The 26,096-nt window shown below is 37.7% G+C and overlaps 1 protein-coding gene across 3 annotated transcripts in view; it reads right to left on the bottom strand.

The window, feature by feature from the left end:
- The window catches only part of ITGA4 (integrin subunit alpha 4), a 52,724-nt gene that overhangs the window by 18,944 nt on the left and 7,684 nt on the right, over positions 1 to 26,096 (bottom strand). For all 3 annotated transcript variants that reach the window (XM_087949641.1, XM_026668046.2, XM_087949642.1), the window contains 15 exons: positions 21,610 to 21,716; positions 21,232 to 21,358; positions 20,030 to 20,097; positions 18,771 to 18,900; positions 17,545 to 17,630; positions 16,754 to 16,816; positions 16,518 to 16,655; positions 15,234 to 15,345; positions 14,166 to 14,260; positions 12,966 to 13,056; positions 9,731 to 9,776; positions 8,895 to 9,049; positions 5,487 to 5,644; positions 3,945 to 4,094; positions 2,379 to 2,455 (listed from right to left, as the gene is read on the bottom strand). In XM_087949641.1, coding sequence (XP_087805767.1) covers positions 2,379 to 2,455; positions 3,945 to 4,094; positions 5,487 to 5,644; positions 8,895 to 9,049; positions 9,731 to 9,776; positions 12,966 to 13,056; positions 14,166 to 14,260; positions 15,234 to 15,345; positions 16,518 to 16,655; positions 16,754 to 16,816; positions 17,545 to 17,630; positions 18,771 to 18,888 — 1,289 coding nt within the window. In that variant the 5' untranslated portion in view covers positions 18,889 to 18,900; positions 20,030 to 20,097; positions 21,232 to 21,358; positions 21,610 to 21,716. The remainder of the gene's footprint in view (positions 1 to 2,378; positions 2,456 to 3,944; positions 4,095 to 5,486; positions 5,645 to 8,894; positions 9,050 to 9,730; positions 9,777 to 12,965; positions 13,057 to 14,165; positions 14,261 to 15,233; positions 15,346 to 16,517; positions 16,656 to 16,753; positions 16,817 to 17,544; positions 17,631 to 18,770; positions 18,901 to 20,029; positions 20,098 to 21,231; positions 21,359 to 21,609; positions 21,717 to 26,096) is intronic.

Below are 26,096 nucleotides of genomic sequence, written 5' to 3' on the forward strand. Positions count from 1 at the left end.
ACTCTAGTGGTAGCATGAGACGGAGTCTACAACCCACACAAGTGGCTCAGGTAGTGCAGCTCATCCAGGATGGCACATCAATGCGAGCTGTGGCAAGAAGGTTTGCTGTGTCTGTCAGCATAGTGTCCAGAGCATGGAGGCGCTACCAGGAGACAGGCCAGTACATCAGGAGACGTGGAGGAGGCCGTAGGAGGGCAACAACCCAGGATCAGGACCGCTACCTCCGCCTTTGTGCAAGGAGGGACAGGAGGAGCACTGCCAGAGCCCTGCAAAATGACCTCCAGCGGGCCACAAATGTGCATGTGGCTGCTCAAACGGTCAGAAACAGAATCCATGAGGGTGGTATGAGGGCCCGACGTCCACAGGTGGGGGTTGTGCTTACAGCGCAACACCGTGCAGGACGTTTGGCATTTGCCAGAGAACACCAAGCTTGGCTAATTCACCACTGGCACCCTGTGCTCTTCACAGATGAAAGCAGGTTCACACTGAGCACATGTGTCAGACGTGACAGGTTCTGGAGACACCATGGAGAATGTTCTGCTGCCTGCAAAATCCTCCAGCATGACCGGTTTGGCAGTGGGTCAGTAATGGTGTGGGGTGGCATTTCTTTAGGGGGCCGCACAGCCCTCCATGTGCTCATGAGAGGTAGCCTGACTGCCATTAGGTACCGAGATGAGATCCTCAGACCTCTTGTGAGACCATATGTTGGTGCGGTTGGCCCTGGGTTCCTCCTAATGCACGACAATGCTAGACCTCATGTGGCTGGAGTGTGTCAGCAGTTCCTGCAAGATGAAGGCATTGATGCTATGGACTGGCCCGCCCGTTCCCCAGACCTGAATCCAATTCAGCACATCTGGGACATCATCTCTTGCTCCATCCACCAACGCCACGTTGCACTACAGACTGTCCAGGAGTTGGGGGATGCTTTAGTCCAGATGTGGGAGGAGATCCCTTGGGAGACCATCCACCACCTCATCAGAAGCATGCCCAGACGTTGTAGGGAAGTCATACAGGCACGTGGAGGCCACACACACAACCGAGCCTCATTTTGACTTGTTTTAAGGACATTACATTAAAGTTGGATCAGCCTGTAGTGTTTTTTTCCACTTTAATTTTGAGTGTAACTCCAAATCCAGACCTCCATGGGTTGCTAAATTTGATTTCCATTGATAATTTTTGTGTGAGTTTGTTGTCAGCACATTCAACTATGTAATGAACAAAGTATTTAATAAGAATATTTCATTCATTCAGATCTAGGATGTCTTATTTTTGTGTTCCCTTTATTTTTTTGAGCAGTGTAATTTATGCACCATGATTGTGAAAATACATAATTTTTTTACTGAAAACTAGGTCTGCTGTTGGTATCACTGAAGCCTACAAATCGATTTACCCACATCATGATAAATAAGATTGGCCTGCGAGACTTATTATATGCACAAAAATAGAAAAAAACTGAAATATCACAATGGAAGAATGGGTAGTGAAGATGACAGAAATAGCAGAGATAACAGAATTAACTTGTTTGATTAGAGAAGATTTGAGTTCCTACAGTCTGCATCAACTCTCATAATGCTAAACCTCCGATTATCATTACAGGGTACGAAGCAAAAGACAGCATGAGGTAACAGGTACAATTTTATAACAGAGGACATGCAAAGATCCAGAGAAAAAGATGTATGCTTTTCACTAGTAAATGCAAAGTCTGCGGTGAGTAAGTCTATGCTTTCTAAAGAAAAAAGGAGAGACAACATTCCTTCTCTGCCTAAAATACCATGGGAAGATATAATTCTGCATATATAAGTGGAATTTCATTGTTTTATTTAATCAAATAAACATCACGGTGACCTGACCAAACGGTTATAGGAATAGTTTACAATATCTAGTCTTAGGAAGTTGCTATGCTCTTTCAACAATGTACTTTTTTGTTAAATTATAGTGCAGAGGTCCATATGGACATTAATGCATTTGTTGCATTCACACATAATATCAAGCCAGATTTTTTTAAACCACTATTTGTTGAATGGGTTAAACAAATAAAATTGAACTGGAAGAACCATACTGTATACATTGGTTCAGTATATGTAAACAGATCAGTGAAACATGTTTTGAAGCTAGCAGAATAATTCCATATTATTATTATATACTCATATTAACATAGTTTCTCATATAGTGCCAGGGGTCCACATGTTTACTCAGCTCCTCTTTGTGTCAATTTACTCAGCTCCTCTGTGACTCCACTATGTAACTTCAGACTCTATTCTTTATGCCTTGCAGAACTTTGATATCTGATTCCGTTCTTTCTAAAAATAACTTTTTAAAAAAATAGAAAGTGAAGTTTATGAACCTTGTTCACTTTCTCTGCATTATAATGGACTTACTTTGGAAATGTAAGTTTTCCAGAAACTTGAAGGTTTGCAGAACAGTTTTCTTCAGTACAAAATCTTGCAAAGGCAAACTTTGAAAGAAGAACAGAAACAACTTTTTAGAACAATTTTGAATATATACATTCAAAAATATTTTACCATGAAATCCAAAATAACCAATAAGAAAACATCATCTGCCTTTCAAATTACATGAATTTGGCACCCTCCTTTTCAATTCATGCCATTGTGTCTCTACCAAAGGCTCATTTTGGGCAGCTTTTTAATCAATAATTACAGTGGCTATATTTTCTTGGGGAAAAAAGATAAAACACAAACCTGAAAAAGAGGTTCACAAGGATAAAAAAAAAAGTTTTATAACTTTATGTAGTAAAAACAAAAAACAAAACCAAGAAAATAATTAAATTAAATAAATCTAAAGGGCAGCTTTCTGAAATAAAAATCTGTCCTTTATAATCAAAGATACATGGTCACTGTACCAAAAGTTCAAAGCGGCCCTTATCACCACATAAAGCTTCAGACATACCACAACATCAAACGTGGGGTGTTCTTGTAAGATTATCTAGAAAAAAAGTCACAAAACCCTTTCCAACACACAAATAGGTAAAGGTGCCAAACCCCAAAAACAAGCAATTGGGCATTTGCGCCAGCAAACCCCAAAATATTTCCTCTATCTTGAGTAAAAATAAATTAAAGAATTAGCCAGGTATTGCCAATTCACAGCAAAAATAATTAAAAACAATTTCTGGGACAGCCATATCACACTGCCTTATGACAAGAATTATGGGTGATGAGAAAAATACTTCTTTTAAATGAAATAGTTTCCAAAGCAAAGTGACAAGAAAAGAACAGAAAGTGCTTCTCTTTTGACATTTGTGTTGGATGCCACTAGGAAAGTTCATGTGGAAACAAATCCCTTTGATCTTTCACCACAACAGTATCTAGAGAACATGTGTAAATTTAGAGCAGTTGTTATGTTCAACTACTTTTCCATCCTTTATATTGAAAAACTGTGTATTAGAAAATAGAAATATTTGCCTTGATCCAGAAAACTATCCCAGCAGCAGAGGTCCTACGTTGTTATGTCTGAACTGCTGCCTGATATTTTCTGTAGATTAAGGCAATCAGTTAGTTGTTTGGCTTAATATGTAGCAAGTTCGTTTACCGTTTGACATTTAATAGCCATCCAATGTATACTCAAGGCTATAGGGCTTCATCATGTCTCAGTTATTTTAAAAGAATGGATGAATCACAACAGCAGATGAGGATCCAGATTCCATATGGTTTTAATAGTTACAGAATATAGCACAAACATGTGTTCTCCTTCCCTTCTGCATGAGAAAGTGCTCTTTCTATAGTTTTATATGTGAAAATGCTATAAAATCCATATTTAGTATAGCTAATATTACTTCAAAGTCAGGCCTATTATTCTTACCCACTATCTAGTCCATATAAGTAAAAATCCTTCAGATGAGAATCTGAAACAAAAAAGTAGCTCATTGCAACTGGTGTCTACCAGCTTGCTAGACTTCATTTACCACCATACAAGCCAGCATGACATACCTTGCTGTGCACAATATTATCCTCCTTCCGTTGCTGAAGTACGGGCTGGAGTGGTTGGAGTTCATCAGCATTTCTCTTCTTCAAAACATGGTGTCCCAGGTGATAGGTAGCTTCAACATGTATAGGAGTTTGAATATCCCTTACATCTTTCTAAGCACGTGAAATCAAATAAATGAATTGTATAAAACCAAAAACAATATTCACCAATCAACAATATAAGCAATTTCTATGTTTCAGCATTTATCCTGAAACAACACATAAGGTAGCTAGTTTTGCATGGCAGCGTACACCCCAAATTTGAATTCTCTCTAATAATGCTTCTAAGGAAATCCATTCAAAAGCAAACCCCAAGCAACGGTATGCAAACATGAACTTTGCATATTTAAGAATGTTTTAGCATAGTTTTTATTTCTATGTTAAAATTCTTCATAACACAAAGCACATGATATTTTATTGTTTAAGAAAAATGCCCTTTCCCCTATGGCCCATGCTGATTACCCACTCAATTTATAAAGCTCAGAGTGAGTCGTATTTAAATGTTTTCAGTCCCTTAGATTTATTCTACTGCAATACAGATTGAAGTGCTGCTTATATTGAAGCACTAAGGACAGACAGTGGAAGAATGAGCATAAATCTTGAAACAGCAGTGAAGCTGATACTCCATTTCTCTCTTTTATTAATGGCGCAGTCCTGATTTTACTAGGATGTAAGTCCCATTGAGCATAATGGAAGTCATTTTTAACTAAACAGTAAATTTATGTTTAAATTCAAGATATGGAATCTTGTATGCTGCAGTAATTACTACACTTGTATGCTGGAATAAGTATAATTTCTTTAAATTTACCCAAGTTATGGAAGGTTTTATATTGTGTTTAACTGCTTGTGAAAATAAATCTATACAAAGTATCAAAGATTATATTAAAGTTGATTAAATTATTCCCTTGACGTGGAAGATGTCACTGATTGTTCTTCCACAGGTTCCCTGCCCTGATTTTCAATAACAAGTTTGTTTTGATCAGTTCATGTTTTCCAATTCATTCTGATTTTCCACAAGGTTTCTTTGCATCTGCTCTGTATTATTTTCATTACACCAATTAGCTATTAATTATTTTCTCAGGTATTGAAAAAGCATGATTTGAAAAAAATGAAAGTTTGATATCTGACACCAAATTCACTTAACCTCAATGTCTTTTTACAAGTTCAAAAGTTACAGGATGAGAAAGAAAAAGCTGAAGAAGCTTCTTGAAGAAGCGAAACATCTTCAAAGAAAACCAAGAAAGTCCAGTTATCTCTTGAAAAAGCACCTTTGGGACAACCATGACCTGGATGACTGAGAATCTCCATGGTTGACTTGTGATAGATGGGAAACATAAATTGTGATGTAAAAAGCAAAAGTGTCTATTTTCATGACTTGAATAAATCTTGAGAAATGACCATGGCCAGAGTTTGCTGCAGGTTCCCTAACAGGAGTCAACTAAAGCTTTTTGGATAACCTTCCCAGTGAACACTTCCATCCCAAGAAGTCTATGAAGATAATCTTACCCTCATGAATGCCTGATGGGTTCTGCATGTAATATTGTTGTTGCTATAGATCCGGACACTTCCAAAGGTGGCTTCAGAGGTTCCATTAGAGGAAAAATAAAACCTCGCTGCAGTATCTGGCCTTCTATTAATATCCAGGCTTAGATTATAAAGCAGTACTGTAAAGATTTTAAAAAAGGAATAAAAAAAATAGAAACATTTCCATATTTATTAAAGTGATGGTGAGCTACTACTTATGTTAACACACACAAGGCAGCAAGTTGTAAGTGGTTCTATATTTTCAGAATTTTCTGTCCAATCTTTGGAACATCACTTATTATTATTAAATCTTAAAAGAAAAAAAAATCAGAATGTGTATTCAGAATCTGGTATGTGTGTGCGCATATAAATAATGAGGACACATTAATGTCTTTTAATGTGATATATTTCTCTGTCTTCCTACAAATATAACACTGCTTAAAGAACATGTAGCTTTTCTCCAGAGGGTACTCTAAGTTTGTAATTTACCAAGATAATATGCATAAAATACCATGTACTTAACCTTTTTACTCTGCCTTGAAAAGTGAGTTATAATACATATGCCTGTGTTTTAGGGGAACATAGCCTGCAAGATTATGAGCAGAATTCTCTTTTTATTATCATAACCCCTAAGGAGGAACACTGTGGGCTAATCATGCAAGGATAAATCACTTTCAAATTATTCACACTGTGTGTGTATGTTTGCCTGTGTGTGCATGCCCATGCCTCTGAGAGCTGTCTGGAGAATCCTATGCAGTTTTCATGGCAACAATTTTGTAAATGGCTTGAGAGAGAACAACTGGCTAAAGACACCCTTTACCATGTCTAAGGCAAGACCACAGTTCAGCATTTTCTGGTCTCTAACCTAATGTCTTTAACCAATAAACTCAACTTGCTCTCTAGGATCATTTTAGATCACATTAACTCTTGTATTTTTTTTTAAAGTTGCACTATTCATCCTTTGGATTATATAGTTTATGTAATTAATTATGTGTGTGTGTGTGTGTTAATACATAATTATATAATCTATATTATAATATAAACAGTATAAACTATACAACTATATACACTGCTCAAAAAATAAAGGGAACACTTAAACAACACAATGTAACTCCAAGTCAATCACACTTCTGTGAAATCAAACTGTCCACTTAGGTAGCAACACTGATTGACAATCAATTTCACATGCTGTTGTGCAAATGGAATAGACAACAGGTGGAAAGCATAGGCACTTAGCAAGATATCCCCAATAAAGGAGTGGTTCTGCAGGTGGTGACCACAGACCCCTTCTCAGTTCCTATGCTTTCTGGCTGATGGTTTGGTCACTTTTGAATGCTGGCAGTGCTTTCACTCTAGTGGTAGCATGAGACAGAGTCTACAACCCACACAAGTGGCTCGGGTAGTGCAGCTCATCCAGGATGGCACATCAATGTGAGCTGTGGTAAGAAGGCTTGCTGTGTCTGTCAGCGTAGTGTCCAGAGCATGGAGGCGCTACCAGGAGACAGGCCAGTACATCAGGAGACGTGGAGGAGGCCATAGGAGGGCAACAACCCAGCATCAGGACCGCTACCTCCACCTTTGTGCAAGGAGGGACAGGAGGAGCACTGCCAGAGCCCTGCAAAATGACCTCTAGTGGGCCACAACTGTGCATGTGGCTGCTCAAACGGTCAGAAACAGACTCCATAAGGGTGGTATGAGGGCCTGACGTCCACAGGTGGGGGTTGTGCTTATGTGCAGGACATTTGGCATTTGCCAGAGAACTCCAAGATTGGCAAATTGGCCACTGACGCCCTGTGCTCTTCACAGACGAAAGCAGGTTCACACTGAGCACATGTGACAGACGTGACAGGGTCTGGAGACGCCATGGAGAACGTTCTGCTGCCTGCAACATCTTCCAGCATGACCGGTTTGGCAGTGGGTCAGTAATGGTGTGGGGTGGCATTTCTTTAGGGGGCTGCACAGCCCTCCATGTGCTCGCCAGAGGTAGCCTGACTGCCATTAGGTACCAAGATGAGATCCTCAGACCCCTTGTGAGACCATATGCTGGTGCAGTTGGCCCTGGGTTCCTCCTAATGCACGACAATGCTAGACCTCATGTGGCTGGAGTGTGTCAGCAGTTCCTGCAAGATGAAGGCATTGATGCTATGGACTGGCCCGCCTGTTCCCCAGACCTGAATCCAATTCAGCACATCTGGGACATCATCTCTTGCTCCATCCACCAATGCCACGTTGCACCACAGACTGTCCAGGAGTTGGGGGATGCTTTAGTCCAGGTGTGGGAGGAGATCCCTCAGGAGACCATCCACCACCTCATCAGGAGCATGCCCAGGCATTGTAGGGAGGTCATACAGGCACGTGGAGGCCACACACACTACTTAGCCTCATTTTGACTTGTTTTAAGCACATTACATCAAAGTTGGATCAGCCTGTAGTGTTTTTTTTCCACTTTAATTTTGAGTGTAACTCCAAATCCAGACCTCCATGGGTTGCTAAATTTGATTTCCATTGATAATTTTTGTGTGAGTTTGTTATCAGCACATTCAACTATGTAATGAACAAAGTATTTAACAAGAATATTTCATTCATTCAGATCTAGGATGTCTTATTTTTGTGTTCCCTTTATTTTTTTGAGCAGTGTACATACACACGTTTTATATATGTGTGTGTGTGTGCGTGTTAGTGTATATGGTATATAATCTATATTATAATACAAATATAAACTTTACAACTATATACAGACACACACACACACGTGTGTGTGTGTGTGTTTATTTATATATAGAAATCAAGATTTAATGCAGAATTTTCAGGGATTCATTTCTAAACTTAGGACAAGTAAGTAATTTTGTTATTGCTCTGTTACTGACTTGTGTTTCTGCCATTTTCTTAATTCCTTGTAATCACTGGGTTTCCTTTCCACATGACCTTCTGCCAGAGTTCGGAACCTCCACCCTAAAGCAGTCTTGTAGAAATGAACGCTTTTATTTTTTGATTCTCTGTCTTTGGACCTGCTTGTCATATGAGCACCTTCCCCCTAAATGTTACCACACCACTTTGCCACCAAAGATGAAAGGAGTAATCACCAAGATTTCTGCCATTGAATGTTGCCCTTTTCTTTTTTTTAGTGTGTGTGGGTTAATTTTGGTGACCTTACTCTTGCTTTCTGATAAAAAAATGACAGGAAATCTTGCTGCCAGTTTTGGATGCACAATCTCTAGGAAATTCAGAAGTCATATAACACTCGTATGTATTTTAAACTACAATAAAATAGTAGTGAATAACCACTACCTTTGATTTATGGATTAGCTAGTGATAAATTTGTCATTAACCATCAGCATTTGTTTTTAAATATTCAGTTATGAAGTGCTAAGCACAAACTAAGAGGCTTACCTATGTAACCTGGAATGGTTTGGCTAGTATAGTTAAAACAAAGTGTTAGATTAACACACACAGCTGGTTGTCCATTTCTCACACAGTCCAGTATGGTTCGGTTTACAGAGTTAGGGTGTTTTAAGGATGCTTCCACAATAATTACAGCCCTTGTCCTAAAAAGAGAGAAATTTGTGACAAGATGCTCTATAAATATTAATGATGCTGGGCATTCCATTTTTAAAGACATACACGATTTAGATTCTAACAAATCAAATGACATATTAATTAAATAGCATGCATGCCTAACTTTTTATTATTTAAAAGCAGACAAGATCAGGATTGTACCCAGCTGAAAACAAGAGATTAACTTTTTCTTTCCTTGCTTGTCATTCCTCTTATTTGCCTTTTTGTGTGATAACATAAAGAGAATTTGTAGAAAGGCATAGGTGGGGATGAAAGAATTGGGCCACTTCTGAAAGTTAAAATCTACTTGAATCAGAATACCCATACTTACTTTGAAAACAGATTGTGTTTTGTGCTATGTACAGATAACTTGAGAAAGTTTGATGAAGAAATGCTAATTGTCCTTTCTGCTTTCAAATCATCCTCTGATTGTTAATGAACACCTTATGGCAACATCTTAGTATGCGAGACATGACTGAAAGATATATAAATTCTGAGGTTCCCATTGCTTGGAAAATAACTCTTAATGGTCCCATATATTAAATATTTAAGAGATATACTAATACTAGAAGCTTAATGGTTAAGTTCAGAGTTTAATAGTCTGAAATCAGCTATATATTGCAAATTTTACTTCAGTTGCCCCTCTAACCCTAAAATCTGTTCAAACCCACCTCAGTAATACAGCAGAATCTGACAAAAAAGCACCAACTGCTACATCTGTAAAAATAAAATTAAATAAATAAATCAGGAATACAGTTTGAAGATGGAGTCATTATAAATGTTCTCTTTTATTGTACACTCCTCTCTGGACTACATCAAAGTGCTGTTTGCACATCATTAATTACAGGAATATACTGATACATTAAGACATGTCTTATGATTACAATGTCTGAAACAGATTTATCAAAATATGGCTTAATTGTTTTAATTATTTTATTTACTTCTACTCCAAATCCACAATAAATTTGAAATGGAAGAAAGTAAATTATAGAGTCCCCTAAAGGGAAGAGCAATTATAGTAAAATATTAAATTCCTGCTCAAAATCTAAAGATAGTAATTTACAATCCTCCTTGCTTCTACAGCCTTCTTTCCAATATTATGTGCAGGGGAAAGGGATCACATTAACATAACCACCCCTGGCCTTTATATTTTGAAAAATATTCTTCGGGTAGTTTGCCTCAGTGACATCCATGAGATCTTACTGAATTTGTCAGAATGAGAAAAGCAGAGTTATAGCATTGTGACACAAACTCCACTTCTTTTGTGGCTTCTGTATCCTACAACATGCAATGTAGAAAAAGAGCAGGAATTGCATCATGATGCCACAGTGGTGCTTTTATCAGTTTGACTCCCTCTCTTACACATGCTGCTTCTTCAAATTTCATAGGCAATCAAGAACATATGGAAAAGCCAAGAAACCTTGAAGCATACCCTGGTTTCAATGGGCAAAGAAAAATAATTTTCCCTCTAGGGACGTGCAGATAAAGTTAGTGCATGCTTCCTAATTTCTTCTGGCACCGCAGAACATACGGTCCCTCTGTCCTTCTGTTGGTTGCCTGAAGGGGTCTGATGCATCACTCCAGGAAACACTCAGTTAACGAAGGAGTTGCAACAAGATATTCTCATCAAGAAAGCACTTTCCACAATATTTGAGAGGAAGCATTGGAAGATAATGATATATATTCCAGTTGTGGTATAAATATACCAAGTGTCTTGTCTACTCTCTTATTTCTCTTTGCTCTCCTAGGAAATATTTACTAGAATTGTTGAAGGACTTGTTCTGCCTGCAAATGTGGTTGGACTACAAACTACCTCTAACAACATACAGAAAAAGAAGAATGTTGTCAACATCATTAGCATCTGTGCTGCTACAACACATCTAATCTTCACCTCACACTTACTGAGTCAAAGTTAGATAGTAGATTTATTTTCATTTCACTCTTCTCTTGAATCTTCTCTTTATAACTTCTCAAGTAAAATCCTGCATGTAGAGGCTATTTTCTCAATGTGACAAATCAGCTTGTTAAAATATCAGTGAATGTGCCTGCATGCTTCTATTCTCTACACAAGATGCCAGGATCATTTGGTGAGAACACTTCAGAGAACATCCTCATGATTTCTTTTCGGCTTCTCAATGGTGATGCTCATAAACAGAAGCTTCTAGAGCGCAGAATTTACATTGCAGTAAGTCATGAACAAAATTAAACAATGTTCTTGAGCTGCATGTAGTCTAGAGAAGGAGCAATAGAACAAACAAGGCTTGTTCATCAATACCTAACATGTTTTTCATAATATGACCACCCCATTATCATGGCATTCTTCTGGACCAGCGGACTCCACTGGACCGCATCAGTGAACATTGTGGATTGGAGGCACCCTGTTACACTGGCTTTTCTCCTTTCTAGCTCTAGCCTGTGAGACAAACAGCCAAGCTTTGCTGTGGAGTGCAACAGGACTTGGTTCTCTCCCTTATACAATTTAACATTCATATACCACCATTGGCGAAGTTAGCAGCCAGTCTGGGATGAAGGATACTGCACATTGCTAGTCTAGGCTGTATGAGGATACTGTGAAAATCCTCGTCCAATGTCTTGAAGCTGTGTAGTCAGCTGTGACCCTGGTATGGTCAAAGTAAGTTCAGATTAAATCCTTGCAAGATGGAGCCATGATCAAGCTGCCTCTATCCCAACTTCAGTGTTCACTGTAGACAGAGGTGCAATTCTCCCAAAGGAATGCTTCATTCTTTAGGATTCTTCCTGGAGTTGCCTGCTAGAGAAGCTAGTGGAGGATTAGAGTTGGGAAGCTTTGCCTAACTTCAGTTGGTGCATTAATTGAAAGACCAGATCTTTTAACTTTTTTGATCGGAAAGTTTTGACAAATGTGACTCATTCCCTTAGCACCCCAAACTTAAAGACTGCAATGAGACTGCCCTTAAAGATAATTTGAAAACTACTACTCTTCCAAAATGTGGTGGTCTGACTACTAATCTACTAATTTGCTTCTGATTCCAATTCAAAGTGCTGGTTATAACTAAAAAGCTTTATGTGGCTTATCTTCTAGATCCCTCTAGAATTATCTCGCCCACGACTTCTGGGGAAGAAATAGTGAACTAAAAACTGCTCCACTAAAAATGGAGTTGACAATTGCAGTTGAATGATGAGTTGGCAAGTAGATCAGCTCTCTCCAGACAAGGAGAGAACTTAAGATCGCTCATAAGTGCTCCAGACAGCTGCTCCTTACAATGACAAGATAATCATTGGTGAGTTTAGAGCTTAGTCATCTTTGCTCAAATCATGGTTAGTGCTTTTTCAAAAGACACATAATTTGCACAGTTAATTATAAGACTCCTTCCCATGAGAAAATGCTGTTATTTTGAATTCTTAAAATGATAGGATAGAACTTTTGAAGGATGGACATTAGAGGAACCAGAAGAAACTAAAGATTACAATGAAAGGAGAATACTTAAATTTGATTTACTAATATACAGAATGGAGCAAAACACTAATGTCACATGTAGGCATACTGTGAATAAAATTACATGTCTGATTCTATTTTTCCATTTTCCTTTTTCCAAGTTGTTAAATTCCAGTACATTGGTCTGAAAAAAAAAATTAGCACAGCAACGCTGCAATTTTAAAGCATTGGAAAGGTCTGTTTAATTCAATAAGACTCAATGCTAAATAGATGCCTATGGGACCATGCATATTAATTCACTTACATATAAACAGGCTGTCTTTAAATTGCTTTTTACAACTTGTATGTTCATGCCAATTCTATTGCATTTTATTATTTGGTTTATAATGATTTTGATTTATTCATTTAAGTTTATGTCCCAGGCGGGTGTGCAAGATATAAAAAAAAACATTGCCCAAGTGATTTTAAGGGAACAAAAATCCTTAACTCACCTGAATACCCATTGCTGTCTACATCAATTCTCCCAGATATGGATTGACCAAACATGCGTAAAGTGTTGCTGATTTGATGTCCTTGAATTCTCTAAAAATTATTATTAAAACAAAAATTAAAAAAGCAGAATAGCTGTAGTATAGAAATAACAAGAAAATAAAACCCTAACCCTAATCCTTCCTTCATTGTGTGTGTGGGGGTTGCATTCATAAATGATGGTTCTTTCAATATTCCAAACACCTTCTTAGGATTAGGTAAACTGCTCTGGGAGTATCCTCAGAACTTCTATTAAGCCAAGACAAAATTGGCCACGTTCTTAAAAGTAATGGGTGGGACACAGAAAAAGTTGCACTGGTTTCATTCCATCTACATTCAAAGGAATGCATTCATGATATAATTAGTTACAGTTACATTGATTATAGGTAACATTACTTTGTCTTTTTTCTGTCTCATTAAATATTACAATCTGATAACAACTTTGGACAGGGATGGGATATGTAAAACATCTTCAACATCTACAGGTGGCTTTGGAACCTAGCATATCCATTTCTGTTCTACAAATATTTCTGTGCTGCTACCTTAAAATATTGTTAACGTAAGCAGCTTGTTTCTACAATTGAGCTGGACCACATGTGAACCATTAATATTGATATTATGACTCCGATTTACTACTTAATATTAACAGAAAAGGGTTGATACAAAGTGATCTTTTTTCCATTAATGACTGATAGAGGAAAGGGCTGTTAAGCAAGTGGCAAAATCTAGTTAGCATGCATAAGGGTTTCGACTAAGAGTCAACAATGACAGTATCAAATAAATGGGACAATTTAGATCTTTGTTAGGTATTCCATCTTTCCTCTTCCTCTGCCCCAACTTACTCCCTACTTTGCATGTGTAACACAGAATTTGTTACTGGGGAACTATTGTGTCAGTTAATTCCTACCCTGGATGCTTTCCACTTCTATGTTCTGCTTAATATAAAAAATGTGAATATGAGAAACTGGTTTATACTAGCTTATCTAGTCCAAATTGGCAATTGTCTTCCAGGACTCCACGCTGGAGATTTTATCTATCTGGAAATATTGGAAAACTGAACAGGTGTCCTTGACAATAGAGCCTGCTTATATAAACGAACAGATAATCTGGTTACAGTGAGATATTAAAAACAGTAGCCACAAGGATGATTTAAGGAGACTTACTTGTGAAAAAGTTGGTGATATTCCGTCTTCTCTGCCATTGTATATATAAACTGAGCCTTCTAAATCATTTTCTTGTGGAGCCCCAATGGCTACATCTGTTAAAAACCAATGGAAAATGAAATTAACCATGCATTAATTACATTGTACAACTTTTTAAAATATAAAATAATTGTGACTAGTACAGATCACTCCTTCCAATTTATTTTTTACAGAAGAATCACACAATAAATGAGGAATTATCTTAATAGAGTAGAAGAAGAAGAAAATGCAGATCTGTATTAGGGGATAAACCCTGAGTTAGGGAGGGATATTCCAATAAGCTACTCTATATTTATTTCTCTTGTAATTTACTACTGGAGAACTTGAAGATATAGCAGAAACTTATCATTTGCTCTCTCTCTCTCTCTCTCTCTCTCTCTCTCTCTCTCTCTCTCTCTCTTTTTCTCTCTCTCTCTAAAAGCTGCTCTCATAGAGCAATATAATAGTCTATAATATGGAGAAGCAGTAAAGCAGGCAACTTTATGTACATTGTTACATAATTTGTTTCAGTCTATTATCAATTATACAAGCAAAATCCAATGGGAAACAGATTTTTCTGGCAAAATTTAGACTTTCATTTCCTGAATAGGTCCAATGCTCCCTGAATATTCTCTAACAGAATTCTCTAAAAGTTCTACCACAATGGATTTTGGGGACATAAAGGGATGAAGGGGGAAAGGATATTGCATGGAAACCCTATACTCAGGCCATTCTGTCAACATTATTTTTTTTAATCAGAATTCATCATCTTGAAGGTTCCATACAAAATAACCTTAAGAATCTTTTTCTGGAGACAAAAATGCTACTGCCAATTAAAGGGTGTGCTAAATGAGAATTCATCAGTTTTGATTAGCTGTACTGTAAATAATATGCTAGACATAAATGTGGAATCAAAATTCTACACTCTTAAAATAATTGCATGTATCTCTAGACATGGTTCAGAATAGCTGTGTTTACAGGTAATACTGAGCAATGTATCTTACTCTTCCCTTTACACTACTATAGATTTTTAAAAAAACATAATAATACCTTCAAACCCATCATTATCAATGTCTCCTAAATTGGCAATGGAATCACCAAACCTTGCTGCATACAAATCACTTCCAGCTAGTGCTGTCTGCAGCTCCATCATCTTTGCTCCCTATAAAAATAAGTTTGATTAACCCTGCGTTTCTAGGTATTATATTACAATCATGAGGAGTTCTGTTTTACTTTTAGGTGTATAATTTGTAACCCACAAACCTCATGCAGCTTCCATTAAGTGTACCTCTCACACATCTCCAGGCATGTTACCAAATTAAAATGTTCTACATATTGGAGTCATTCAGTCATACTTTCTATATGGCAATTACTATGGCTCAAAACTAATTAAAGGAAGTCATACCTAACTCCACCCCAAATAATCACTCAAGTAACTGCCCAACTCTGCAACTGAAGAAAACAACTTTTGCATAGTAGAAATACACTTTAATGTACAAAGTTCTTCACCACCATCTCCCTTACAGGATCATTTAACAAAGGAGAAACCTAAATTAGAGACATTTAGTCTCTGTAAGTGACTTGGCTTCCGGATGAAAGGGTACTTTAGTAAACTACAAGTGTAAGATGAAAAGGCCTTTTCATTAAAAGTTTCTATAACTTTGAGAAATCAAAATCCATACTCCAGAAGTTAAAAAGTAGAGTTCCTGCCAATCATTTTCAAACTGGAACTCTGCAAATGTTCAAACATTTGAAGGAAAAGAAGCCATCCATTGTAGCTAACATTTTCATTAAAAAAGTTACATGCCCAGGCAGTTTCACTTCCATGAATTTTCTTTCAACAGCATTATAAAAGCATAAAGAAGTCGCTGTTTAGCTTTTTGATACTATCTTCCTTTTTTTTTTAAAGGGAGGGGGTACATCCAGGAACTGTTTTGCATCACTCTAAGCTAACCAGATGCAAGACAGAAAATAGTCAGAAAAAGCTTAGGTGCCTCCAGATATAAAGGCTCCTTCTAGCACTACCAGTCAAAACATGAATTTTCTTTATAGATCTGTGGCAAAGAAGAAAAAAAAAGTATCAAAGAAGAGTTGAAATATTTGGACCATTGTAAAAATTCATAACCATATGCTCGACAGTTTCACAGTAGATGCTTTATCTAGAAATCTGATGCCTTTCCATGTTAAAACATGTTAATCATTTCTACCTGCAAAGGGAGTTATCAAAATGATGATAATAATAAGTGTTATGAAAAAGCTGGTCCTAAGAATGGATGATTTATCCATTTGAATCAACTCCACAACACTCTTCAACAAGAATGAAGGAATACTTACAGAACCTGAGTTGAGGTAAACATAAACCCTTCCTTCTTCTCTGACTTTACTATGCATGGGTGCGCCAACTAGTAAATCTGAAAGGCCATCACCATTAAGATCCACCGCACAAACAGTAGCTCCGAAGTAAGAACCAAACTACCCACATAAGAGACAATGGTTAGTCAGGAAATCACCAAGGTGTATGAATATATCATGATGTTTAACAAACTTTATAAATGCAGAAGTATTATTACCTTTTTACCCCTTAATTCACTTACAATTGATAGTTGTTTGGGTTCAATTTTAAAAATGTAAACCTGAAATAAACAACAGAGATCAGCTGCATCAGAGGCCCTAAACAAACAAAAAACAAGAGGTTTCTTTATCAGTAAAAGCAGCTAACTATATATAATGTTTCTATGAGGTGAAAAATGAGAAATGGCCCGAATGGAGCAATTGCCTGAGGCAATGGGGTTTGCAGTAAGCCATAGCAGCTTTCATTAACTTCCTGTTCCTCTGTCAAAGTGATTATGTTGCACAATTTGGCCTAACCTTGCTTGCTGTCTTAGATGAAATAGGAGAAGTTACTCCATCAGTTATAATGTAGGGCTTAACCACTGATCCACCCAGCTTCAGCTCAGTAGTAGGCAATCATTAGTTCTTTGCTTCCAGCAGTAAAATGTCTTGGGTCACTCAAGTGCAACACTGGTCAACTTAGGAACGTCTCTTGACAATGGCCTGAATTGGACACTTCACTCTCTGATGTCTTCTAGCAAAGAAAATGCGTTACTTCATGAACCTTCTATTACTACTACTTGGTGGATAAAAGTCTAAAGATCATTGGCTTTCTCTAGCACAAATACACATTGGCAGTTGCATCCACTATTCATGAAAAATATGTCCTTGGAAAACATTTGTGGAAAAAAAAATAGTCTCAGGTTATTAAGTTATCACCAAAGACCCTCTGGCAGATAGTTCTTCCATGTCATTGCAAGTTATGAATTTATTTCTATATAATCTACCACATTAAAGAAAAACCTCTTACTTTACCAGTCTGCTCCTGCTGGGGAGCACCTCCAATTACTTCTGAACTACTTGCAGAAAGGAAGTGACCTGCTCCAACAGAATAACCTATCCATAAAAGAACAGTGAATGGAAGCAGTGAGTTTTCAGGCGCAGCATTCTGTTTCATGGCAAATAAACTGAAATCTTAGATTAAAGGAATTCTTTATTTGAGCACTGACTCCCCTAATTGGGAATGAATATGTTTGCAAACGAATAAACAGATTAATTCTGTGTCTGTGCTTGTATGTCCAAAAGTTGGATATCCAATCCCTTTAGCAATCTGTTTAGGTACACCTATTAGGATACTTCAATAGAATGTGGACATATGCTTTTATAGAATAATTCCCCTTTACACTGCGCAGAGGGCAATCAGGTGACTCTGTTGTTTATCTCACAATATGGGTGGAAATACAGGCCTCCATATGCTGAATTGGCACATTCAACATACCTTGCTGAGCAGAACTACTCTGAACAAGCGGAAAAATGCTCAAATGTTTGTTTACACCAAAGTTAAAATTGGTCTATAAAACCAACTTCCTCTGGGTGTGTATATGTATGCAGTGCAATCACTAAGAACTGCTTTGCATATGTCCTGTTGAAAATCTAAAAGGCGAATGATTTTTTTTACAGAAAATGAAACAAACAATACTTTGAGTTAGAATTAATGCTCTCTAGAAAAAGAAATAGATTTTCTACATAAAGAGTGCAATAAACTAATACTATACATACTACACATTCTTGGGGGAAAAAGAAGAAACTTCAATATCTTAATATCAGCTCTGGAGGAATCTGATTTGCAATGCTCATCACATAAATGAAAAGCACAGTATAAGACATGTCTCACAATCAAAATATTTTGCATAACCCCACAAAACCCCATACGTAAGGAAGGCAACAAAGTCCCTTAACATTTTCCTTTTTAAAGAAGATCAATGAAGTCCATGGAGGGCTCAGAGGTAACCATGCTTTAGGCTTCTGCTTAGCTCCACAGCATGCTAGTTTCTCACTCACTTTGTATATTTAAACGGAATTTTAAAACTAAACCAGGTAAGGTAAAATACTTAAGAGAGCACTAAGGAACATGTCAGGAAGTGCACTGTTGCTTACAGCATCACCGCCTTCCATTTTTTTGTCTGAAAAGCATACTGTCAAAGAGGTATGTTAAAGTGAAGGATCATATGCAAATATTAAATAAAAAACATTTACCTAAATAACTTCCATACTTTATCTGATGATTCACATCCAGATATGAAATAAATATGTTTGCTGTTTTATTGTACACAAAGATGGAACCAGCCCAATAATCTGATCCTGGGGCTCCCATAATAATTAAATCCTAGAAAAAAAACAAAAAGCTTAAATCTTTTAATACATGGTTTGAAAGCTACAGTAGCTATTCCATTGCTAAATACATCCAGGCCAAATGACAAAAAGGCATTTTGTGAGCAATATACCATACAGTGTATTTTTCTCGTGTAAAGCATAAAAAAGTTCAACCTCAGAGAAAAGGTGATGAGTTTTATTATTGCTTTTGCATGACTATTCCCAGATCACATTACAATTTATGTTCTGTTAATTTCAAAATAGAAAGGTTAGGCGTGCACAGAACCCTCTATTTATTGTCACATTTATTGTCACCTTGTCACAGTCTTACTTCGGTATCTTTGCAATAGCAGCCCAAGATCACAGATTAATTTTGATTGAAACCAAACAACAATATTCCCTCTTTGCTTGGAATTAAAAAGTACCACTGTGGCAACATCTGCTTCTCAGGAAGAAGATGCAGCAAGCAATCTCAAGAGGACAACCTGAAGCAAGCTCTTTTCAACAGCTCATTTCACTCACCTCTTGCCAAGGAAAGAGGTGATGGTTGGGGTTAAAAAGAGAGAAAGAGAAAGCTCAGTCTGGAAGAGCATCAAGGAGGAGCTCCAGTTTGCAGGTGGATGATGAAGCAGCAGCTTCCCAGACAGGCCTTGTTTCAGTTTTTGAATTAGCATGCACTAACTGCAAGTTTCCCAGTAGCCCTCAACCTATGATCACAATTGAGCCCGAAATTTATGTTGCTACATGATAAATTTATTAGATGAGTTTTGCCTCATTTGATAATTTTTCTCACCACATTTGTTAAGTGAATCACTGCAGTTCTTAAATAACACAGTTATTAATTGAATCGGGTTTCCCCCTTGACTTTGTCGGAAGGTTGCTAAAGAGGATCACATGACCCCGGGACATTGCAACCTTCATAAATATGAGTCAGTTGTTAAGCACCTGAATGTAAATCATGTGATCACGGGATGCTGCAAGGGCATTAAAAGGTGAAAAATGGTCATAAGTCACTTTTTTCAATGCTGTCACTAAATGAATTGTTGTTAAGTGAGGACTACCTGTATATTACCAAACTAAACATATTTTATTTCATGAGTAAAATAGATTCAACAGTGAAGTAATAATCTTAACTTACACACCTCAGTGTAAAATGTTGATATCCCAGCCTGACAAGATCCGTATTTTTCTCCATATTTTCTCCAAAAATCTGTACATTCACCAATGTGATTCAGAAAAAGAACATATTAAGACCAACAAACTAAATAATTCTTCACAAATATCACATGCTTTTTACAGTTGTTTAGACAAGCAAATTGAAATTAGCTAAACTATTACTACCTGACGGCAAATTTTTCAAAAGAAACCATCACTGTCCAGTCTCATTTCTAGAACTCTATTTTAAATAATTTAAATAGTGAAGACACTCATTATGGAAAAATATTTTTCTAATGAATATGTATATTATGTGGATTTTTATTTGTTTATTTTCCATTTTAAACTTTACTGACAAAAATTGTTTGAATTGCTGTTTTCTTTCATTCCCTTTACAATTTCAGACACAAATTGGCGAAAAGAATATTAGAATGTTCCAGGTTGGTGAAGTTTAAAAAAATCCTAGAACCCCTGTTCAAGATGCAAAGATTTCATGATAGGAAACGGGTCCTGTTCAAGTGGATTTTTTTCTCTCTAAAACTTTTGTTTATTCTTCCAGGCCTTGACTCTGCCTCAAACGAAGACAAGCTTGCCTTGGTCCAACTAACTTCCACTTTTAGTCTAAATCAGGATTGGAAAGCTGGTCAGATAATCTAGCAAAGAGGAAACCGAAAGAATTTTTTAAAGTTATAATGGCCAATATCTTGAGGAATCCTGGAAAAACTAAGAGATATGATGAAGTTTTATTGTTGTTGTCATTTTTAAATGGGCTTCTGTTCATGGATAGAACCCAGCTGTATTGAGATGATATTCTAGGGCTGAGTTCAGTCTAAGTTCAAGGAACACTAAGACCTTTTTTGCTTCGTTCCTATTCGTGTCTTTCTATAGATACACCAGGCAGGAAATACTGGAAGAAATACCAATCATACCAATTGTCTTTCAAACACAGCCTTAATATTTCTTTTTATATAAATAATTTTAATGCACATTTGCAGTCACACAGAGATGCACTATAAAATCCCTTTGCAGGATTTCTAAACCATTTTGTTAAATAATATAAACACACCCTGCACTTAAAGCTGCCTCAAAATACATGAGGCTGAACATGAAGTCTTCCTGGTTACCTCTTCTCCAAAATGTTTACAATTCTATTTTCTATTATTCAATAGCAAGATTTTTTTTTACTTACCCTTATAGCAAGGGCATATTCTTTGACTTAACAAGGTTCGAAAATTGGGAGGTATCTCATAACAAATGCCATGTGGAAGTTTGTGCTCTGAAACATAATATACATTTTTCCATCTATGTCCACACACCTAGATAAAAATGAGACAGGAAAATAAGTGTGGTGATTGAAATAAAATAGCTTGACAAAGTATACTACTACTTTCAGAGCCACAAGTCAGGCCATTAATCCATCAATCAAATCCTACTATAGGATTTCAAAGAGAAATATTTCAGAAATATTTTTGCCTATAGAGGTACAGCTCTCTGTTTAATTTGTTATCAAACTAGATACTTTTCCCAAATACTTAATTTACACAGGGAAATATAAGGCAATACTTACAACAACAGATCCATTTTCTCCTGGCTGCCTTGCTAGGGTCACTCCCAACCACTGATTGTCTCTTTCTTCAGTGCAGGTTCTTCCACACCTTTCCCCTTTTGGATCACCTTTAATTAAAAAAAAAAAGGTTTGTATAGGAACCTTTGAAACTACTCAAAGCACAGTAACACTGTAGAGTTAAATTTCATGTAGTCCTCGAATTATGGTCCTAATTGGGATTGGAATTTCCATAGCTGAGCAAAACAGTTGTTAAATGAAATATCATGTGAACTCACCTCTTAGCAATGGCAGTCCCAGGCATCCCAGATGTAGTCATTAGGCCAGGACCTCATGCTTCTCCTGCCTTTTATGAATGGTCTCCATTTGAACTCTCTCTACATACCAAGCTTCCACCACCTCTGTCCTTACCACCACCTACATACCACCACCTCTGTCCTTTTGGTTGCCTGCACAGCAATGTCAAAGTGAAGAGGCAACCAGAAAACGCTGCCTTCCCACTGCTCTCCCAGCTAATTTTCACTGTCTTTACCACTCCTCACCTGCACTGGGCTTGCTGTGTGGGGGGGTTGACCTCTGGGCACTGGGTTGCCTCCACCACTGCCCCCTGTCTGCTGCAGGGAGACTATGGTGGCAGAACACAGAGACCTCTTCATTTTGACCATGTTGTGCGGGATAGCCAAAAGGACAGAGAGAGGGAGAAGATAGGTGAGGAGGGGGAGTTGAAGCAAGATGAAGCAATGGTCATATATGCTGGCTGATTGCTAAGCACCCAAATCTCTGACCATGGTGATGCTGCAATGCTCTCAAGTGCTAGGTTTTAAATCCATTTTTTCAGTGCTGTCAGAACTTTGAACAATCACTGAACAAACTACCTCTGCATTGTCTACGTGAAAATAAAATTATAATTAAATCGATTAAGTTTCCATAACTCAAAATTATACCATAATGGAGACACCATAAAAGAAAATGACATTGCATTAGTGCAAGGGCTCTGAACTTTTTGCCATCATATGTCCTTGTAATCTTAGTTAATCTTAATCCTAAATATAATCTTTATGTACAAATTTCTCCTAAAAACCCAAACATCAAAATGAACACAAATGGAATAATGAAAACAATACAATGAAACCTTGGAAAAAATGGATTTATTGTAACAATACAATAAATGGTTCTTTACACTTACCCAGGCTACCTGCACCTTAGGGTTAGTACGTGCATTAGTACGTGTGTGTAAATAAAGTTTGAGTCAGTAAACGTAATTCACCTACTAAAGTATTCAATAACTATAAATATAAAATCTATATAGTTAGATTCATCTCTGTGTCCATATTACAGAAAACAATGTTTGGCAGGTGACCCAGCAAAAGAATTCAGAATTCTTAGTTTCACAGCAAATTCAATGCAGGGAGAAAAAAAGCTCACAACCTAGGCAAAAACCACATAAAACCTCACAACCAGAATAACAAGGAAGACTTCTAAGGTGTCTGTTACACCCAGCTGTAAATAAGAATTTGCATTTTCAGATAACCACATTTCCACTTGCCACATATGGGAGGCCACCAATTTCCTTAGTGTGATCTCTGGCTATGTGGTTCTCAACTATTGCATATGTACATTATTTTACCAAATGCTAAAATGTTCTTATCTGATAGCTTTTGTTTTTGAGTGCGTATTTCAAAGCTTCTCATATTTTCATGCTGAAAAATAAGAATTCTGCTTTTCAATCTTTCATAACTTTGATCAACATACATTGTACAAGCACACATATCTAAAACTGGCCATAAGTCTAGTCACATCCAACATTGGGTTTAGCAACCTTTTTCAACTTGTCTCTTCACTCTTGCTAAGCATTTAGAATGGTAATACCACTTGTCAAATTTGGAAGGTGCAGAAATCTGAAGAGAATTAGGTTGGAAAAAACTATGGTACAAGCAAGCAACCTTAATCACTGATTTTTCATAAGAGAGCTTGAAAATAATTTCTGCAAGTCAACTCGTAACTTCACTGGAAGTTCATAGGTTTTCTTATAAAAACTTAAGGAAAATCCATAAAACCACTTCAGTTCAAAGTCTTTTTATAATAATGTTTCTCAGCCACATTCTGCAATTCCAGCATTATAAAATACAGTAAGATTCACTTCAGGATTTGAAGATTACAACTGTTTATAGAAATACTGTATATTATTGATTTTAGAGTAAGAGATTAATGTATTTTATATTTGTATCTGTATCGAATGAAGTTGGAAGTTATTTTATTTCCCCTATACACTTCTTTTGTGTCCATATTCTGTGCTATTTTTAATCCTTTTTCTAATGTTTCTTTATATTTTAACTTTTCTTAAAATGTAATAAAGTTTTTTTTTTAAAAAAAGATTTCATTCCCAGTCCCAGTAAGAATTGAGAACCTTAAGGAATGGAGAACAGGTTCCATGGATAAAACTGCCATTCTGTCAACTCATAAGTGCACATAATAGAAGTAGATGTGTCCCCAAATACTGGTTAGTCTGTATAGTACTTCAAACCACCTGATCCAAGCTGCTTAGCCCTATTCCATCAAGGGTTATATTTAGGAACAGAAGTATGATTTTTCTGGATTTTAAGCTTAGCCCCCCCGTTTGAACTATTTTGCTTTTTATATAACTGATTCTTCCTTTAGCTTTCTAAAACAACACACCAAAAGTAAAAAGTAAAATACAGCATACTGTAAAGCACAGCTCATTTTCAAAACAAATATTCTAGAAACATGTATGGTCTAAACATGGTACAAGTGCTTTGTATTAAAACAAAAATGTTATTCTTTGTAAAACCCTGGGATTGTATTTCCTAAATTAGGTAAAATGTTTATTTTGAAATATGAAACCATTCTAAAAGCAATTAGTATTCTTTTTTACTCCAACATATTTCCAGTTTGGCCGATATGTAAGATTTGCATTTGAGAGTTAATTATTTTAAAACAATATGTAACTATATCAAAGGTTCCTTTTTACAACTTGCACTGAAGAGTGAAAAATGGAAAAAACAGACATAAGTTTACGAGCAAGCATATGTTATAAATGAAAATGAACAAAAATGCTTCAGAAAACCAAAAACAGCCTCATATGGATGAACTCTTAGAGGATAAACTTTTCAGAACTTGAAGACCATTTTCAAGAAGCTGGAGAATTCAATCATATATCTACTCGGTCTTCTCTTCTCATAATTAAACTATCTCAATTCTTTTAGCCTCTCCTGAGATTATGTGTTCAGTTCCCTCATTATCATTGTTACTTTTGTCTAAATCAGTTCCAGTTTCTTTAAACCCTTCTTAAAATGTTGTACCGGTCCACAACAGAAAGTGTCCTCACATATTGCATTGCGGTGTGGTATGCTGGCTTGACAGGCCACGGAAAGACATTACAGAGGGCGGTGAGCAGAGCACAAAACATCGTCCCCTGATACCACAAGATGACCTCGCTAGGACTCGCTGCCTTAGAAGAGTGAGGAAAATTCTCAGGGACGACCCACATCCCAGTCAGCACTTCTTCACTCTCCTACCATTGGTAGGAGATATAGAAGCATAGCCAACAAGCTGAAGAACAGTTTCTACCCGTGGGCTGTCAGATTTCTGAATGGAAAATAACTTCATGTCAACATACCGTGTTTCTCCAACAATACGGCCTCCACCAATAGGAAGCCCCACCATGTTTTATTGGCATAAAATCAAATTAAGCTCCTCCCCCCAAATTAAGGCCCATATTAAACATGCGAAATGGGGAGGAATGGTGGGGGGGGGCTTGCCGTTAGGAAGTACTTTTGTTGCATGCCCGGATATGGTGCTGCCTGCGTTGGTGGGGCACTTCATATCGGGAGACCTTCCGCCACCGTTGCTTTCCCTTCTCCCTTGCTGCCGCGGCGTTAGAGCAACGCCACGGCGTTTGGCGCAGCCACGTGCGGCCAGCCAGGGCTCCTCCCTGCAACCGGAGCCCTGCGAAGACACTTGACTTCAGGCACTCCTGTCGCCGCCTTCCCTTTGCCTTCGAAGGTAAAGCGAATTCTTTTAAAAACGACACCCGACTACAACAAAGCCTCCCCTGCCCGAGAGGGCAGCCCAACCCCACATGGGGAGGCGAATCTCCCGGGGCCGCAGCGCAGGATCAGCCCACCCCGGGAGAACCGCCCAGCCACCATCCCTGCCTGGCGCCGGGCAGAGCGCGAAGAGCTTCGCCTGGGGCGCCCAGCACAGCTGACAGGCGGGCCCTCCTGCCCGGCAGCAGAGCTCTCACCAAGGCAGCGAGCGGCTCCCTGCCAGACTCTCCGCTCATCCCACCAGGGCTGCGCCGGAGCTGTGCGGGCTGGGCAGAGCTGGGAAAGCGAGCCACGGGTGCACACCCGCCTGCCAAGCGAAAGAGCTGGGCTGACCCTAGCTTGGCTTCCTTCCCAAGTCCCTCCAGCCCGAACCTGAAGGGGCCACCGGGAGAGGCCGCCCAAGGCAGTGATAGCGCCCACCCA

The sequence above is a fragment of the Notechis scutatus genome, chromosome 1, assembly GCF_049901735.1.
Source record: "Notechis scutatus isolate UNSWTSFEM ecotype Mainland chromosome 1, rNotScu1.2, whole genome shotgun sequence".
Taxonomy (NCBI): domain Eukaryota; kingdom Metazoa; phylum Chordata; class Lepidosauria; order Squamata; family Elapidae; genus Notechis; species Notechis scutatus.